The sequence below is a fragment of the Hydra vulgaris genome, chromosome 01, assembly GCF_038396675.1.
Source record: "Hydra vulgaris chromosome 01, alternate assembly HydraT2T_AEP".
Lineage (NCBI taxonomy): Eukaryota > Metazoa > Cnidaria > Hydrozoa > Anthoathecata > Hydridae > Hydra > Hydra vulgaris.
In genome coordinates, this window is record NC_088920.1 from 33262501 (window position 1) to 33280433 (window position 17933).

A 17933-nucleotide genomic window follows, 5' to 3' on the forward strand; every position below is an offset into this window, starting at 1 on the left:
AAGCTGTTCTTATTTCATTTCATAATTATTAGAGCTTTTTTCAACTTGAAAACAAACATAAAAATATATTTTGATTTTAAAATTACATACATGAAATACATAGAATCATTTTTTTTATACAGAATGTTTAATTTCAGAAATTCTTTTAAATATAGTCAACAAAGAATTCCATTGCTTATTTGTAGTTTTTATTTTATAGTTTATAAGTTATAAATAAGTTATATTTGTAGTTTTTATTTTAAAGTTTATAAGTTATATATAAGTTATATTTGTAATTTTTATTTTATAGTTTATAAGTTATATGTAAATTATATTTGTAGTTTTTATTTTAGTAATATTAATGTTTCTTGGAAACTTGTTTATTATTTTTCAAGTAATTTGTATTAATTTTTTTGGTGTTTTTCTGGAATTTTTGGTGTTTTTTTGGTAAAATATTTTAGTTGGTCTATCAATACTGTATTTTGAAACACTGTAACCATCCATTAATTTAATAAAACATCAGGTTCTAAACCATAAATTCCCAGGTAACACAGCAATAAGTTGTTAACAAAGCAAACTTTATATTTTTAGTTAGCAGTAAGTTGCTTTCTTAAATATAAAAAATATAGGTTGATTGTGATACTTGAAGCACTCAGTGGATCTGAACCTTAAACCTATTTATTGTGAATGGAGTGTTTTACCACTGGACTACTACTGTATTTAATTACTGCTAGAAGTACCTAATACTTGAGTTAACTTTAGTTAAAAGTACAGGGTATATGAAATAACTACCAATCAAATGTTTGTAATTGTTTAAAATAACAGTCATAAAAATACATTACCCTTTCTTTCTAATTGAATCTGTTTGTAAATATTTCACATTACTGTTTAAATAAAAAATTCTAATTCAATTCTTTATTTTTATACAAAATTTTACTTGAATATAATTTAATGCGCATTTGAATGTTTTTAAATTTAAAGTTTAATGACTTTAATTTTTCATTTTCAAAACTTTCCAACTTCAAAGATAAATGTTTTTTGAATATAATTTTTAATATGAAATAATATTAAAAATTAAATATAATTTGGGATTCGGGCCTACCTTTTTCTCCTTCTAAGATTGCCAGTTATTTACTAGCTAATTAAAACCCACCTTTATATAGCCAAAGAATTTTTTTGGAAAATGAGTATTGTGTGTAGTTTTTGGTGAAAACTGGTGTATAATGATTGGAAAGAAGTTTAAAATCAAAATCCTGTGTAGAATACAATTCAATTACCTTTCAAAAAAAATACCTTTCAATTTGTTTTGGGCAGAGGATGTTTGTGTTTCTTTGTATGTGTATAAGTCGTAAGTACTGGTCCCAGTTCTGTCTACTGATTCCACCTCTGTCTACTGATTCTACCTCTGTCTACTGATTCCACCTCTGTCTACTGATTCTACCTCTGTCTACTGATTGTTATTAATAAGATTTAAATATTTTTACTGGTTAAACACTTCAAGAATGAAAGCATGGAATGTATTACTTGTTTACTTCTACGCCCTCATACCCAATGCTTTTAATTTTCTTGAAATTTATAAATTACTATTATTATTATTAGTTATAACTTATATCAATTTTTTAAAGTTATAAACTAGTTATAAAATTTGATAGTGGTGTTGTTAGTGGTGTTGTTGGTGGTGTTGGTAGTGGTGTCGGTAGTGGTGTTTTAGTAGAATTTAGTAGTAGAATTTTTGTAAAGTAGAATTTTTGTAAAGTAGAATTTTTGTTTCGTAATTAAATTTGGTAGTGGTGTTGGGGTAGAATTTTTGTTTTGTAAGTAAAGCTTTTTAAAATTAAAAAAAAGTTTGAAATGTTTGAAAAATTTAAAAATTGTATAATATTTTAAATTTAATTGTATATAGTAATATAATATTTTAAATGTAATAGTATCATTTTTTCAATATCAGTTAATATCATTTAATTAGTCAATTAGTTTAGCTAATTATATCTGCTAACTAATTTAATTATGCTACAATATAATAAAATTGTGATTGGTAGGTAAAATATTATCATGATATAATATATATGTATTTTTTATTTTATACCCAGGGCATAAACAAAAAAAGACTGTTTGAGCTTTTTTCATCCAAAGATGATCTCGAAAAAGTCAAACAAGATATTAAAAGAAATACTGTTGTTATAAACAATGTTTTCGGAGGATATGAAAGTTTAATTATAGCAAATGGAAGGGTAAATGATTTTTTGTTACAAAAATAAGTCTTTATTTAATTTTGTTTTTATTACGCTGAAACTTATTTTCTGGAATATTTTTTCAAAATTAGATCATTGGTCCTTTGAGTCAAGAAGATGGTTTTGTAGTGGAAGACTTTCAACTACTTCAAAACTTTGAAAATAACAGAGGGGGTTATAAAATACTTGAAATAGTAAGGAAGACATAACAATTTGTTGAAATATTAAATAACTATTATTTTTTACACTGTTTTAATTATTTTTAGATTGAAAGCATGAACTTACCTTCACTTCCTTCAGAGGGACATGCTAGGTTTATATATTATTTTAATTAAAGCTTTTATAAAATAATACTGTTTGATAAATTAAATAAAAAAGTAAATGGCAGTCAAAAAATAGCTCTTTTGTCAAAACACAAAGTCCTCATCTATGCACAATTACTATATCAATCCTAAGTCAAGAAATGTAATTGATCTTAAGTTAAAAATAGAAAAAAAGTTAAAGTAAGAAAATTTTTGAATAAATAATTGTACAACTTGGGTTTTGGGTTATAGTAAATAGTGTATCCCTTACAAATTTATAAAATAAAAAATGTACAACACAGAGTTTGTTGTACTCTATTGAAAAAGATAAATCCTTACAAATGTCATTGTTTTTAAAGATGGAAGTAAAAGCTCTCAAAGTTACATCAGTCATATAGAATACCAGCAATATGACAAAAACAACAGCGTTTTTAATGGGGACATTTTAATAAATAAAAATAAATAAATAAAAAAGCCTACGTGCAGTAAAATAAGTTAAACAAGTCCTGCCATGGGCGCACTGTGTTGCGGGCGCACTGTATTGCGGGTGCACTGTGTTGTGGGCGCACTGTGTTGCTGAACTAACTTTTAGTTGATAAAAAATGAATAATTAATTTTTCTTTTATGCTTTAAAAGTTTTTTTATTTACTTCTTAAGAGTTTTTAGAATATAAATATTATTTCAATAATTATTGTAATTTTTATTAAATTCAAAGTTTCAAATATTTAAACTAACTATCATTGTAATATTCTTACATTATTGTGATAAAAATGACAAAACAACACTCGTAACTTTTTTTTTAATCAAGGTCCTTTATTGCAGTGCTTCTTTAGGTAACCTGTACCTTGAAATCTCTAAAAATTTTAAATAAAGGGAATTTCCAACTTGCTCACAAGTAGGTCCAAAAGCATCACCTTTCTCTTTGCAAAATCGTGTTAAATGTATAATAAATTATAAAGCCTTGTTGACTTAGTTAGTGTATGAATAAATTTCTCCATTTATTCATCTCTTAAATCTAGTAATCACATTTGTTCTGTCATCCAAAAGAAACAAATTATTTCACTTTTAGACACCTGAATCACTCCTGCTTCTGTTGCTCAAGTTATTTTTCACCTAAACTCTTCTACAGCTTGTGGTTCAGATTTAAAAAAAAATGTGGTTCTGAGAAAAAAATAAAACACACCCTATTGGTTTATGAGGAAAGGATGTTACAATTTTTTGGAAGATTTATTTGGAGTCCCCTGACATAAAGCAAACACTATTTGTTTTTCCTTTACTTTTTTTTTAAACTAAAATTTGTTCAGTATCACAGCGGTGGGTTTTTATCTCAATTTACTTATTAGACTCATACTGGGTGAAAAAAAAAACTTCCAACAGTTTTTTCAGGTGTTATTGTGGGTTTGCTGTCATTCTCGATTTTGAATTTTTATAATTTGTTCAATACTGATAATTTTTGTTACTCAAAGTTTTTTTTTATTTAGATATAAGAGTGATTTAGTGATGAAAATATCTGCAGCATTGAGTAAAAGAAAAGATCAAAAGAGATCAACTTTCACTTTTAAAAAGGATCAGCACAGGTTACTTTTATGTTTTATGTTAGCGCTTATTCAAAATGTCAATTGACGATTATAAGCACCCATTACAACAGATGATCAAGTGTATATAACATGCTTCCTTGTCAATAAGTTAGTGTAAAAGTCCTTAGAACATCTGCATGATTCATGTACTGCTACACTGGTACACATTTCTGGGGACATATGAGGAACTTTGATAAAGCTTATTTGATTGCTACTTTTCTGCCCATAACTTGGAAAGCATCAATCAAATAAGATTTATTAATGATGCTGGTCTGAAAATATTAAAGGTTTAAATCTCTAGAAAAGGATTTCATAGACTTTTCTAATTGTTTAATGATATGTGAATCGTTCTCATCTAATTGTTTCAAGGATTATTTTTAGATTGGCAATTTATATCACAAGTTAAAATTTTTTAGAAAAATTAGAAAATATAAGAAAAATTATAACGTTGAATATTTAAAAAAAGAATATTCAACTTTAATTTTTTTTTAAATGGTTGATTTATTGTAGTGGACTTTATTGCAAATAACAAAAATGAAATTTTAAGTTATCTAGATATTCAAGCATTATTTATAAATGTTGTTATGTTTATATATTATGTTTATATTAAAAAATAAACATTTATATATACAACAAAATTTATTTTATTGATTAGTATTACCTAATAAAGTTTATAATGTTTTTAAAAAAATCTGCTCTTGTTATCATCCGCTATAGTTAATTTTTAAATTTTTAGTTTGTTTTATTATTTATTATGTATTTTTTATGCATACTTTTTATAAAAGTATTTATTTATAGTGCTATTAAGTTGAAACCAAGAAGAAATGATGTATCATTTGACATTGATGTCATCCTGGATCCTCTTTCTAAAAGTAAATTTTTTTGATTATCTTATAAAGAAAAAACTAAAGTCACCATTGCTAAATATCTAAGCCATAAGTCCACCAGTAACATTATTAGAACCACCAGTACCAATATTAAAGCCACCAATAGAAATGTTAAAATATATAAATGTTAACACCACCACCATCTAGATTAAAAATGTTGCAAGCATTTTTTAATTTTCTGATGATGATGATGATGATGATGATGATGATGATGATGATGATGATGATGATGATGATGATGATGATGATGATGATGATGATGATGATGATGATGATGATGATGATGATGATGATGATGATGATGATGATGATGATGATGAAATGATGATGATGATGGTGATAAGGAGGAGGATGACAATGATGATGATTTAGAGGATAAATTTTTTATAAATAATTTTTTACATATATATTATATGAATGTAGGTGCACAAAAGTTGGTACCTATTGTTATGGTTAGTACTTAATGTTGTTCTTAGATTTATATTATAAAATTATTGTATTTAGTTACATATAAATTTTTTTATAAGGTTAGATATGAGCAATTATTAAAATGCATAGGGCAGTAATTCTTTAAACATTTTATTTATTTACATTTTAATCAATTACAAAATAAAATGCACAAAAAAGAATAACAATAAATTAAATATTGAACAATCAAATGTGATAAATACGTTTTTTTCTAATGTTTTGTATATAATTATATATCATTATTACGTATAATATACAAATTATAAATAATGGTATGATATATGTGTCTAAATCTTAGTTTATTGTAGATATTAGGTAGCTAATATGTTACTTAATATGTTGCAACACTTTTTGTGCAGTCAAAGTGTGACTTTATAAAGCCTCTGCAGAATTTATTTTTAAAAAGAATCAGTATTATGTGAATTTTTTTATGCAGAGGTATATAGATAACGAAAGTTGAATTTCTTGGAACAAAATGAAAATATTTCACTTTTACTTTACTAAATAAATTTGAACAATTGTTATTTTAAAATATATTTTATTTTTACTTTTAAGTTAAATTGTTACTAAACTATAGAACTGAAGAATTATGTTAATTAAGTTAATTATGTTAATTAAGTTAGAATTATGTTAATTAAGTTGGTTAAGATTATCAGCAAAATACAAATTAAAATAAAATAAATATTTAGGGTAAATATTTTGGCTATGTACTTTTTGGTATATATAATGTCAATATCATAATAAAAAAATACTGCACATAAGGGCCTCTAATTTCAGTTTTTGTTTTTTTTTAAATTTTAATTTAATTATTTAACATTATATAGAGTAAAAGCGGGTCAAACTGATCATAATATCTTTTCGATTAATGATTGAAAAGTTTTAAAAAACTGTAACTGATAGGATTATTAAAAAAAAAATAAAAAATTAAATTGTGTCAAAATAAAATCCATTTTTCAGTCATTTTGTTTTTATAAATGTTTAAAGAGGTGTAATAGTAGTTTTAATAGAGAGTCGTAAATGTTTTCTTTTTTTTTTATTTGCTATCATAATAACTCAGGAACCATAATTTGTTTAAAAATAATTTTACCCCTACCTTGTAGAAAATTTAATCCCTTTGTATCCCTGCTCTTGAGCAGCACAAATTAATTTTATGAGTATGTTTTACTAGGTATGTCTTCTATTTTCCTTTTTTTGCTTCTCTTGTCTAATTCTTTAAAGTTCTTTGATAGCAAACCTCATTAGGCTCATCAAAAATCTGGTTTTCTTTCATTGTTTCAATTTAAAACTAAATTGTGATAAACTATGGTTTACTTGGTTAAACCATAGTTTATCACAATTTAGTGATGATATATAAACTATGGTTTACAAAAAACTCGAGAAAAAGCAAAAAAAAGTTTTTTATAGAGACAATGTCCAGCTTTGCTTATATATCACAATATATATGCAAAAATGCAATTGATACTGCTTTTCATTTTAAAAATAAGTTATTATTTAATTGTATAATAAGTAGAAAAAAAGAAAATGTTCATTAAAACTGATTTATAAAAGCTAATGCAGGGTTTACACATAACATATAGGGTCAGTGTGCTTGTCCCAGGTCGAAAAGTCAATGTGACACTTGCTATATTTTTCATGAGTATTTTTTTATATAGATTACTTTTAGTTTATTTAAAGGAAGATAAAATATACATTAGTTATTAAAAACAACTTTATATTGTTCTTTTAGCATTGTTCTTTTATAGTTTAGTTCTTTTTTAGACATTATATGATGCATTTAATGTTAACTTGAAAATATTTCTAAACTGTAAAGGGCAACATTCAGAGCTACCTGTAAATAGGTATGTACTATCAAGTTTTTAAATTCCATATATATTGAATTTTAAATACCACATATTCCAAATATACCAATCATATTTTAAAATAATTTTTCATGTACAATAATATTTTTAAACAAATTATATATATATATATATATATATATATATATATATATATATATATATATATATACATATATATATATATATATATATATATATATATATACATATATATATATATATATATATATATATATATATATATATATATATATACATATATATATATATATATATACATATATATATATATATGTATATATATATATATATATATATATATATATATATATATATATATATATATGTATATATATATGTATATATATATATATATATATATATATATATATATATATATATATATATATATATATATATATATATATATATATATATATATATATATATATGAATCGGTGAATGTTTACATAAGTTTACAAAGTTAGACTTCTGCCCTTTTAACTTTATATATATATATATATATATATATATATATATATATATAGAGAGAGAGAGAGAGAGAGAGAGAGAGAGAGAGAGAGAGAGAGAGAGAGAGAGAGAGAGAGAGAGATAAAATAATGTACACATATAATTGGATTCTTCCACTCTTAACTTTCACTTGAATAAATAGCAAACTTTTGTTTTGTAAGCCAGAGGTTCTTGTACACATTTATACATAGTAACAACTTATTTTAGTTACTTAAAAATAGTGTAGGATAATACTATAATAGTATGTCATGGTGCTACAGTTTTTTGTCAATATAACATATTTGATATGCTATCAAAGTTGTGCAGAATAATGATTTTCTGATTGATAGCTAAGCTGATTTCCTTTGACTTTTATATGCTGTATAGAAGTCAAAAGAAATTAACTTTGCTATCAATCCTAGGTAATTTGAACTGTGACACTTTGTATTTACTTTGTATTATCATGCCATGTCTGGCATTGTGGTCATAAACTTTGGAACTGGCTGCAGTTATATCTTTAATTGCCTTTTGTCTAACTTGTGAATGGTACAGTTTATGAGGTAGTATAATTGGTTGGTCATAAGTAAATTGCTCATTAGAAAGATGGGGCAGCAGTGGTGTTAATGTAACAGTTCATTGTTTCCAATTAATCATATCAAAGTACTTTTGTAGTGCTAAATTCATGATGTTGTTCTTGTCAAGTGTTCGTATTCCATCTTTTATTACATTTAGACATGCTTCAATGATTTTATCAACAGCCTTGAATCATTTGATTGCTATCACTAACAGCACCAGAAAAATGTTTTCTGGATGTAAGAAGTAGTAATTGTTTTTCAGTACAGGCAAGATTTTTCAGTACAGGCACTGATCTGATCTGCTTTATCAATTTCCTGGTACAAATACAAGGAGTAAAATAAATTTCTGGGACCACTTTGACAGAAAGAGTTGCACTTAATGCGAAATCATAAAGGACCATAAACATTAATAATAAACCTTGTTATTCTTGTTAAAGACTTGGATGAAACATCTTTTGACATATATAAACGCAAAATGATGTTGGCTTATGTTGATCATCTTGAATAATTTAAACATTCTGCTTGACTGCTGTAAAAAAATTGGATCTCTGGACTTGATTCATGACCAGCTTGCACTGCTAAGCATGTCTTTAACAAATACAATTGATTCCAACTTTAGTCTTTTTAAATATTTTTTTCAGTATCCACAACCTTTCCTGAAACTGGTAAGAAATTAGCTATAGGCAAGTCTTTGGGGTCATAGTCGAGAACTGATGCAGTTACACCTGAGAAAGAAAAAGGACCTGTAGTACCATCCACTGTTGCAAAGTATTTACTAAAAGGGAACTCATTAAAATGTAGCGAACACACAAGCCATTGCAAGGGCCTTGCTAAACTCTCTTCTAACTTTTTGATGGTTCTGTTTTATTATCCAGTAATATTATTTATGCTATGATATACTAAAGCTGAAAGGCTTTCCGTTAAATTTTGCAATATCATGTGAGTTACTACTACTAGGTACAACATGATCTATATAGCTATCTCCAGGAAAATATGCAACTACATAAAGTTCTTTCTTGACAGTCCTTCTGCACCCTAAAGCATTTACCAGTGTAACATCCTGCCTTCCATCAAAACCAATACATAGTAGTTTCTGTCTCGCATCATTATGCTTAACATTAACATTCTTTCTTCAAAAAATCCTTTGATATTGCAACTTAGCAGGATCAATCGCTGTTGCTGGATAAAGCATACTCAGGTCTTTCAAAGTTGCATTTTCTACAAGACATGGATCTCTGTTACTAACTTTACAGCGATCAACTACTTTACATAATTCTTTGTATTTGTTATTGTTCTGTAACAAAGAACAATCACTGTCTTTACCACTTGCTGAGTCACTATCAAGTAATATAAACTTGTTATCACAACTGTCATGACTTGCTTTCCCTTATGGCTATTGTGTTTGTCCCCAGATTCAATTAATATTCTTCTTTATATTTTGTTGAAGCATGCTTTTGTTTTTGACTTATTTCAAGTTTTTTGGTTGTTTCTTTGTCAATCCTGCCTATCACCATTTCCTTGACGGTTTTTTGGTCAATCTAAAAACTCCATTCAATAACAGGGATTTTCTTTTCCAACTGGCATTTGCAATCAGTTCTTTCTTTCACTCCAGCATCAACATTTACAAGTACAAACATCAAACAGTTTTTGAAAAGAACTATAATCATCATTAAACGCTGCTGATGTTCACTTTGACTTAAGGTATTTTTCAAGTTTACATGCCTTTGAAATAAGTGTTTGTATACTAACTGCAATACTCTGTAAATGAATAGATGGAATACTTGCTTTTGCATAGTTATTTTTTGTATAAATATCTTCACTTTAATTGCTAACATTTTTAATCTTTTGAACATTAGTTTAGGTTCAGTATCATCAGTGTTGAGGCTCCAGCAGTATGCTTTAAAAACATCCTCATCAGTTGGGATTTGAAGCTTAGGGAGCTTTGCTTCAACTCCAGACACAGAGTGTTCTGCAACACTTCTTATACAAATTGACGCCATGTTGGTTAATATAAAGAAATTTATTACTATAATTCAATTAAACCTAAAATATAACAATAAAAAATGTTAATTTGTTTGAATTAAAGTAAGGAAATATGTAGTTACTAAAAAGAATCAAATATGTTATTACATTGAACTATTGCAAAAATAAATAAAAAAATTGTCAAATGTTAAAACTAAAGTGAGGGCTCTTCATACTTTTAAAAAAAATTTTTTTTTTTTGTTGGCAAAAACAAAAAAATGAAATCGTGACACATTTCAAAACAACTTTTGAAAAGTGTCACAAGAAAAATTTTTATTTTGTCCCACCCTTATAAATATACATATATACATGTGTGTAATACATGTGTTTTTTAAATATATTTGTGTGTAAAAAAAGTTTTTATTTAGGTTTTATCAATATGTGTTGCAACCTGAATTGTTATTTAACAAAGATGGAGAAATAATTAATGATCAAGCTGCAACATTTTTAAGTTTACCACATTCTGCCTTGCTTACACTTATTATGGATACACCTCAAAGCTGGTTAATTGAAGCAGTTGGTTCAAATCAAGACCTGGATAACATTAATTTAGGAGAAGTGAGTTATTTTAATTTTTATTATTTATATTTTGTAAAAGAAATATAATGAAGTGCTTATTGAGTTTTTTTTTTTCTTACCAAGCTAATGCTTTTTAATTTGTCTTTCTACTGAGTTATCCATGATGAGATTTAAACTCAAACACTCTGTCATGCTTTATTTTTTTTTACATTTTATTTTGATGGATACATATGTTAAGCTATAGACTAAAACTTAAACATTCTTTTGTGGTTTTTTATTTTTTCTATTTTCATTTGATTTATTTTGAAATAAATTTTGTTATTAAACTTTCTAAAGTACTTTTTTATAATTATTTTTTTTTATATACTATTACAGTTTTATCCTCAAATTAATTTTTTTTGTCAGGCTTCAACATATGTTTATGGTGATTTTGAGTTAGAGAACATAATTGTTGAAGGTAAATTATAAGCAATTGTCTTGTGAAAATCAAACTTTAGACAGAAAGCTATATTCAACTAAAAATAATTCTGTCATTAAGGTCATTGTTCTGATTCCAACACTCATCAACCTCCAAGAGGACTTCAGTTCATTCTTGGTACAGAAAAAGAACCAGATCAGTTTGATACAATTGTTATGGCAAACTTTGTATGTTTAATAATAGTTTTTTATATTTGTGCATTAATATATTTTTCTTCATAAGAATTTTAATTTTATATTTTTTAATATAAAAAAATATAATAATCCTTTATACCTAAGATTTTATTTAGGGGTATTTTCAATTGAAAGCATTTCCAGGTTCATTTGTTCTACAGTTGCGAGAAGGGCGTTCTTCTCAAGTTTATGAGATGGACAGGTATTTAAGGAATTAGATAAAATAATAATAATTTAATGATAATAATTATTAGTTTCATTACATAAATTTTAATGAAACTAATAATTTCATCACATTTATAGTTTATTATATATAGTTATTATTGTTTGTTTATTTTAGTTTAACAGGTGGGGAAGAATTATCTCCTGGACAAAACTACACTGTTTTTATTGATAGCTTTTCTGGAAAGTTTCTAAAAGTTAAGGTAACGCTTTAATTTTTTACTGATCACTTTTCTTGATTTTTACTAAATGCTATTTAAAAAATTTTAAATTAGAAGTTATATGTTTATTAGGTCATGCCTTAAACGGGGAAAGAAATTTTTTAAAAAGAAGAGATATTAAGGCAATTATAAAGGTTTCATGTTATTCAAACATCTTCACTCTCAGTTACAATTCTTATAAGTTTATTTTTCTGTTTTTCTAAAGTTTTATTATAAGACTATCTCTAAAATACTAAAGAACAAAAAAAGATTTTAAAACGTGTTGATGGTTTTTATTTATTCACATAAGATGAGGAGATTTATCAATGATTGTTATGTTTAGTATTCGTTTTACATGTTAAGGATTGTTGTTAAAGAATGATTCTTTTTACATGTTGAGGATTTTAGTTGGAGGATGATTCGTTTTACAGGTTAAGGATTTTCGTTGAAGGATAATTCATTTTACATGTTAAGGATTTCGTTAAAGGATGATTCATTTTACAGTATTCTTTTTTAGTATTTTCGTATCTAAGATCCTAGTAGTGTTCGACGATACCGTTCCAGTCAGTTGGATACCGTTACCAGAAACTGGTATCTGCTACCGGTATCCAAAATATTTAATGTAATTTTTTTAATTTTTTTCTATGTAATTGTACCACTAAAACAGAATCAAACATATTTAAAATAACAAGAACAAAGTGGCATACACAAACAACAGACAATAAACATTAACAATATTATCTTAGTTTGAGATAAATTGATAACTGCATTATATTGTGTGTACCATCTTGTATCAACAGGTAGAATCAACTCCTTTGAGACTGCGTGATATTCTGAGTTAAATGTTGCTGAGACAAGTTGGTGGCGCCTAATAAAATTAATCATGTCAATAGCTTTTGACAAAATGTTACAGAAGGGTTCCAATTTACAGGCATCATGTATTATTAGATTAAATACATGTGCACCACACCCATTTGCATATATATATGAATACTTATCTTCAATTAACTGCCAAGTTTTCTCCATATTCTAGCATTATCAGTAATTACTGAAACACATTTTTCTGGGTCCAGTTCATTGATAATTTTAATTATTTTTTCAGCCACTACTTCTCCAGTTTGGCTTACTGATGATGTATCAACAGATTTTAAAAATAATGGCATCCTGTTTGGAATACAAAGCACAAAATTCACTAAATGGTTATTTCAAATATTGGACCAACCATCAATAATAATAGAATAGCATACAGCTGTATTAACCATCTCTTTTTCCAATTCAACATACTTATAATATGCCTTGTCCAATAAAGTGGTAGAAATTTGTTTTGTTGATGCTGCATGTTTGCCATATGCAGGACATGTTAATGGTTTAAATGCATTTGAATTAATTACTCTGAAAGGAATTGCTGTTCGGTACACAAAATCAGCAAGTTTGCGATTATAATCATCAGTAAAACTTTTAATACTAATTTGAGAAGTATTGCGTTGCATCTGGAGGGATTTGAATGAATTTGTGTTACAAATAACTTGAGAGACAGAGTCAGCAGGATTTAAAGAGCCTGTGGAGACCTGTGGTTCACCTAATGGAGATGCTCTGCACAAAGAATCACTTGACTCACTTCCACGGGCATGCTTTGAATTAGCCTTGGCCCATAAATTCTTCTCAATTGCTGGGATTTGGAGCAAGACCTAGACTTATGACTTGTAACCTTAGCACTTGACCATGCAACTGAAAGCCCACAGGAAATACATGTGCTGCGTTTCAAGGTCTTGTTTTTGCCTTTCAGATAGTCAGAAATTTGAAAAGACATTTAATTTTAAAGTTTTCAGAAGGTGTCAAAGCTATATATCTAGAAAAAATTTAATAGGTGAATTAAAAAATTACATTTCATTAATAATATAAACTGTTATGCTTTAAATTATGGCTGTATGTATGTATTATGGGCCATAATATGTGCATAGTCTTTCAGTAATTAATAATTACCATATACATATTAATACACTAATAATTACTAATTATTAGTATATTACTATGTATGAACATATTAATATACTAATAGTTACTAAAATATGTATTAAATAATATTTTTAAATGAGTATGTACATCTAAGACTTATGTGTAACCGCTTGAGAGATTAGTAGTAGCATGCTTGCGAAAATGTTCTGTGTTCATGCTTACAAAAATGTTCTGTGTTCATGCTTACGAAAATGTTCTGCATTCATGCTTACGAAAATGTTCTGCGTTCATGCTTACGAAAATGTTCTGTGTTCATGCTTACGAAAATGTTCTGTGTTTATGCTTACGAAAATGTTCTGTGTTCATGCTTACGAAAATGTTCTGTGTTCATGCTTACAAAAATGTTCTGTGTTCATGCTTACGAAAATGTTCTGCGTTCATGCTTACGAAAATGTTCTGCGTTCATGCTTACGAAAATGTTCTGTGTTCATGCTTACGAAAATGTTCTGTGTTTATGCTTACGAAAATGTTCTGTGTTTATGCTTACGAAAATGTTCTGTGTTCATGCTTACGAAAATGTTCTGTGTTCATGCTTACGAAAATGTTCTGTGTTCATGCTTACGAAAATGTTTGAATCCTAATGAGTAAAAAGCATTTTGCTTTAATTTTTTTTTTTTACTAATGAAAAAAATGGTATCCAAATGCAGTATCTTAGAAAAATGGATACCGCATCAAGATACTGGTAGATACCTCTACCATGGGTACCGGTATCCGGTAACCGTCAAACACTAGATTCTAGTAATTAATTAATTTATTTATTTATGCATATTCATGGATATTATTATAAGACTTTTTGAATAATTTCATTTTAAATATTCACTGGGTAGCAAGAGTCCTGAATAACAAAATTAGTCAAGGGCAATCAAGGGCAGAAAGGGAATCTAAATTGCTATTTTTCAGATGTGTCTTAGAACAATAGATGGCCCTTTTGATGGCCCTTATTATTTTTTGTTTCTACTTCTTAAATAGGTAAACTATATTTTTGTGGTTGCCATATTTAATATTATATTATTAATAATATTAATCATATTATATATTATTATTATTATATTAATATTAATATACATCATTTTATTGTACGATAATTTTTATTGTTTATGTTGTTAATATAGCTAATATTGCATCTAAGGAGTTTACCATTCAGCCATTTTTTTTAAACTTACTAAGGAATATTCTGTATAAATTTGTTCAGGTTAAACGCAGAGAGGGTCAAGCTAAAACTGATTTGTTATCAGATGATTCAGGAGATAGTAGCAATGAAAATGACTTTGGAATCTGGCATTCATTTACAAGGTTGAGTTTTTTTTACTTTATTGTTAAGTTTTTTATGAAGTGTAATTTTGTACTTTGTATCACTTTATGTGTATTTGTGTGCACTTGGACTTTGTTTAACACAATAACAATTATTTTATGATTCACTGCATTTTTATATTTTCAATTGATTTAATAAAAAAAAAATTTTTATTCAATAGTTATGTTAAGAGTGAGGCAAAATCATCAAAGAATACTGATGGCAAAATACATATCTTTTCTGTTGCTACAGGTTTGCTCTATGAACGATTTTTAAGGTTAGTCTTTCGCAATACAGTTTCAACTAAAATAATTAATAAGGAGTAGCTATGTAATTTTCATGGTGCAAAGTTGAAGCCTACCACATATCTTTATACTTTATGGCTACAGAGATAGGGTTATTATAAGGAAGCAATAAAAGAAAGAAACCCTTTTAGACTCTAGTAGCCCTTTGAACTTGGAGAGACAAAAATGCATAAACCTTTAAAAATATAAATTTTTTACTTAACTAAATAAAATAATTATAATTGAGTATAAATGATTTTTATAAGTTTATATAAAGAAAAAAGAAAATATTTTCAATAAAGCTTTTATGTTGTTTTTTTTTCAGAATTATGATGTTGTCTGTGCTAAAGCACACAAAAACACCTGTTAAGTTTTGGTTTTTGAAAAACTACTTGTCATCAAGCTTTACTGTAAGTTTATAAATTTACTGACTAATGAAAACTGTCTAATAATAAATTTTTTTCTTTTTATTAACCAATTCTCTCCCAACAAGTCTGCAAGCAACTACAAACAAAGTTGGGAGTAAGGACAAAATGCAAAGAAGAGAGTTGAAGAACAAGCAAAAAGCTAAACTTGTTGAAAACAGGAAAAGACAGAGAGTTCTAAAGCTCTAATGTTTATTGAAATAAATTTAGATAAAAACATTTTTTGAGAATAAAGAAACAGTTACAGTAAAGTAAAAAACAAGCAGGAAAACAGTTGATAGAAAACAAAGAAAACTGTAAGTTGTAAGAGTTAGGAAAGTGTGAAGATAAGAGAACTCCAAACAATTGGTTTTTGAGGAAAAAAAATAGACAAGTTTTTTGAACATGAATAAAGCTTTTTGAGCATGAATAAATTTTTTTGAGAATGAATAAACAGAACAGTAAAAGAATGCAACCTTACTGAATGACAATTTGCAAGACTAAATGCAAGATTGTATTTTGGCGAATGAACAAGAAATAAAAGTTTGACCAACAAACATGGTAGTATTGGTAAAAATAAGAAAGAGATGCAACCTAGTAGTAACCTAGCAACTAGACAGATGCTCATGTTTGGCAGCTACATCAGGATTAACTATTTTTAATGCTTGTTTAGACTTAATCCAAAAAGGCATTATAAATGCCTTTTTGGACAAGGCCATTTTCAGCAGAGTTAGATCAATAATGACAATAGTATTCCATACAGGGATAAAAAAGATATTTAAAGAAAATAGAATCAGGAGTAAGTAAATGCTGAGTGCGATAAAAAGATGCAACCGTAGTATATGCTAACTTTGCAAGGTGATATGGATTTCATGATCAGACAGTAGTAATAATTTATCTAAAAAAGCAGAGAAATAAGTAAAAATGTTATAAAACATAAAATAGAGAAATAAGTAAGAGGATTGTTTATCAACATTACAATATCAACAATATTGTATGGATTATTAGCAGCAAACAACTGAGTTTTGATTCAGTTAAAATTTACTGAAGTTTATTTACAATAGGAACATAACTTGTATTGGTACTTTAAGATCTTTTTAATTAAAAAAACTCAAAGATCTTATTGCCATCTTGCTTGTTATAGTAAGATGGCTGGTTGGGCAATTAAAAGGTCAGATGTATCACTAGTGTTTTTAAAAAATGGAATACTGATGCCTTTTTTCAGCAGTCAGAAAAATAAGATTTAGTTAAGAATAGTTTCAGAATAATGGACCTCAGCATCAAAAAAAACTTTTTGAATTAGTTTCTGCACTTGAAAGAGTTAAAACTGACAAGAAAGAATAAAAGCTTCCATGTCTGGGTGAATCTCCTGGATTCAGGCAGCTTTATATCTATTCCAGCCTATTAGATGAAGAAGGGTTGTGATTAACAGAAATTTTATTTTTACCTCTGTCTTTGCTTAGCAGACTTTCTGCAAAACAGTATCTGGATAGAGTCAACATTTTTCCAAGATGAATATTTTAATTGAGGCATCTCTAGACTTTTCTCAATCAAGAATTTTAGACAGAAAAAGTATTCAACTCAGAGTTAAATTCTCCTTTGACTAGAAAAGATGCTAATATGTTATTAAATAGAAAATTTGAACTCTAACTTCATTTAACTGTTTAAAAACAGATTTGTTTTATAAGACTATTTAGAGATTAGAAGCCAATATATTTATTAATTTTCACATATAGTTATATAGCAATGGACAATCATTTAACAAAGATTTTGAAAAGATAAAAAAAAAGTTTTTAACAGTTGAATGAGGAACAAAATTATTTGCTGTAATTTATATTTTTACAGATAAAACAAAACAAAAAAAATCATGCTAGATTAAAATACAATTGACTCAAGTTTGCAGAAAAGTTATTTAAAATTATTAAAAGCTTCCGTTTTATCTATTATTTATAAT

The 17933-nt window shown here is 26.8% G+C and overlaps 1 protein-coding gene across 2 annotated transcripts in view; it reads left to right on the forward strand.

Annotated features, from left to right (window-relative positions):
• LOC100200765 (UDP-glucose:glycoprotein glucosyltransferase 1) overlaps positions 1-17933 on the forward strand; it is a 118439-nt gene that overhangs the window by 32830 nt on the left and 67676 nt on the right. For both annotated transcript variants that reach the window (XM_065787950.1, XM_065787951.1), the window contains exons 25-39: positions 2070-2210; positions 2303-2404; positions 2477-2523; positions 3994-4089; positions 4888-4961; positions 5400-5428; positions 7203-7282; positions 10761-10950; positions 11317-11368; positions 11450-11556; positions 11679-11764; positions 11903-11987; positions 15193-15293; positions 15473-15568; positions 15901-15985. In XM_065787950.1, the coding sequence (XP_065644022.1) occupies positions 2070-2210; positions 2303-2404; positions 2477-2523; positions 3994-4089; positions 4888-4961; positions 5400-5428; positions 7203-7282; positions 10761-10950; positions 11317-11368; positions 11450-11556; positions 11679-11764; positions 11903-11987; positions 15193-15293; positions 15473-15568; positions 15901-15985 (1371 nt within the window). The remainder of the gene's footprint in view (positions 1-2069; positions 2211-2302; positions 2405-2476; positions 2524-3993; positions 4090-4887; positions 4962-5399; positions 5429-7202; positions 7283-10760; positions 10951-11316; positions 11369-11449; positions 11557-11678; positions 11765-11902; positions 11988-15192; positions 15294-15472; positions 15569-15900; positions 15986-17933) is intronic.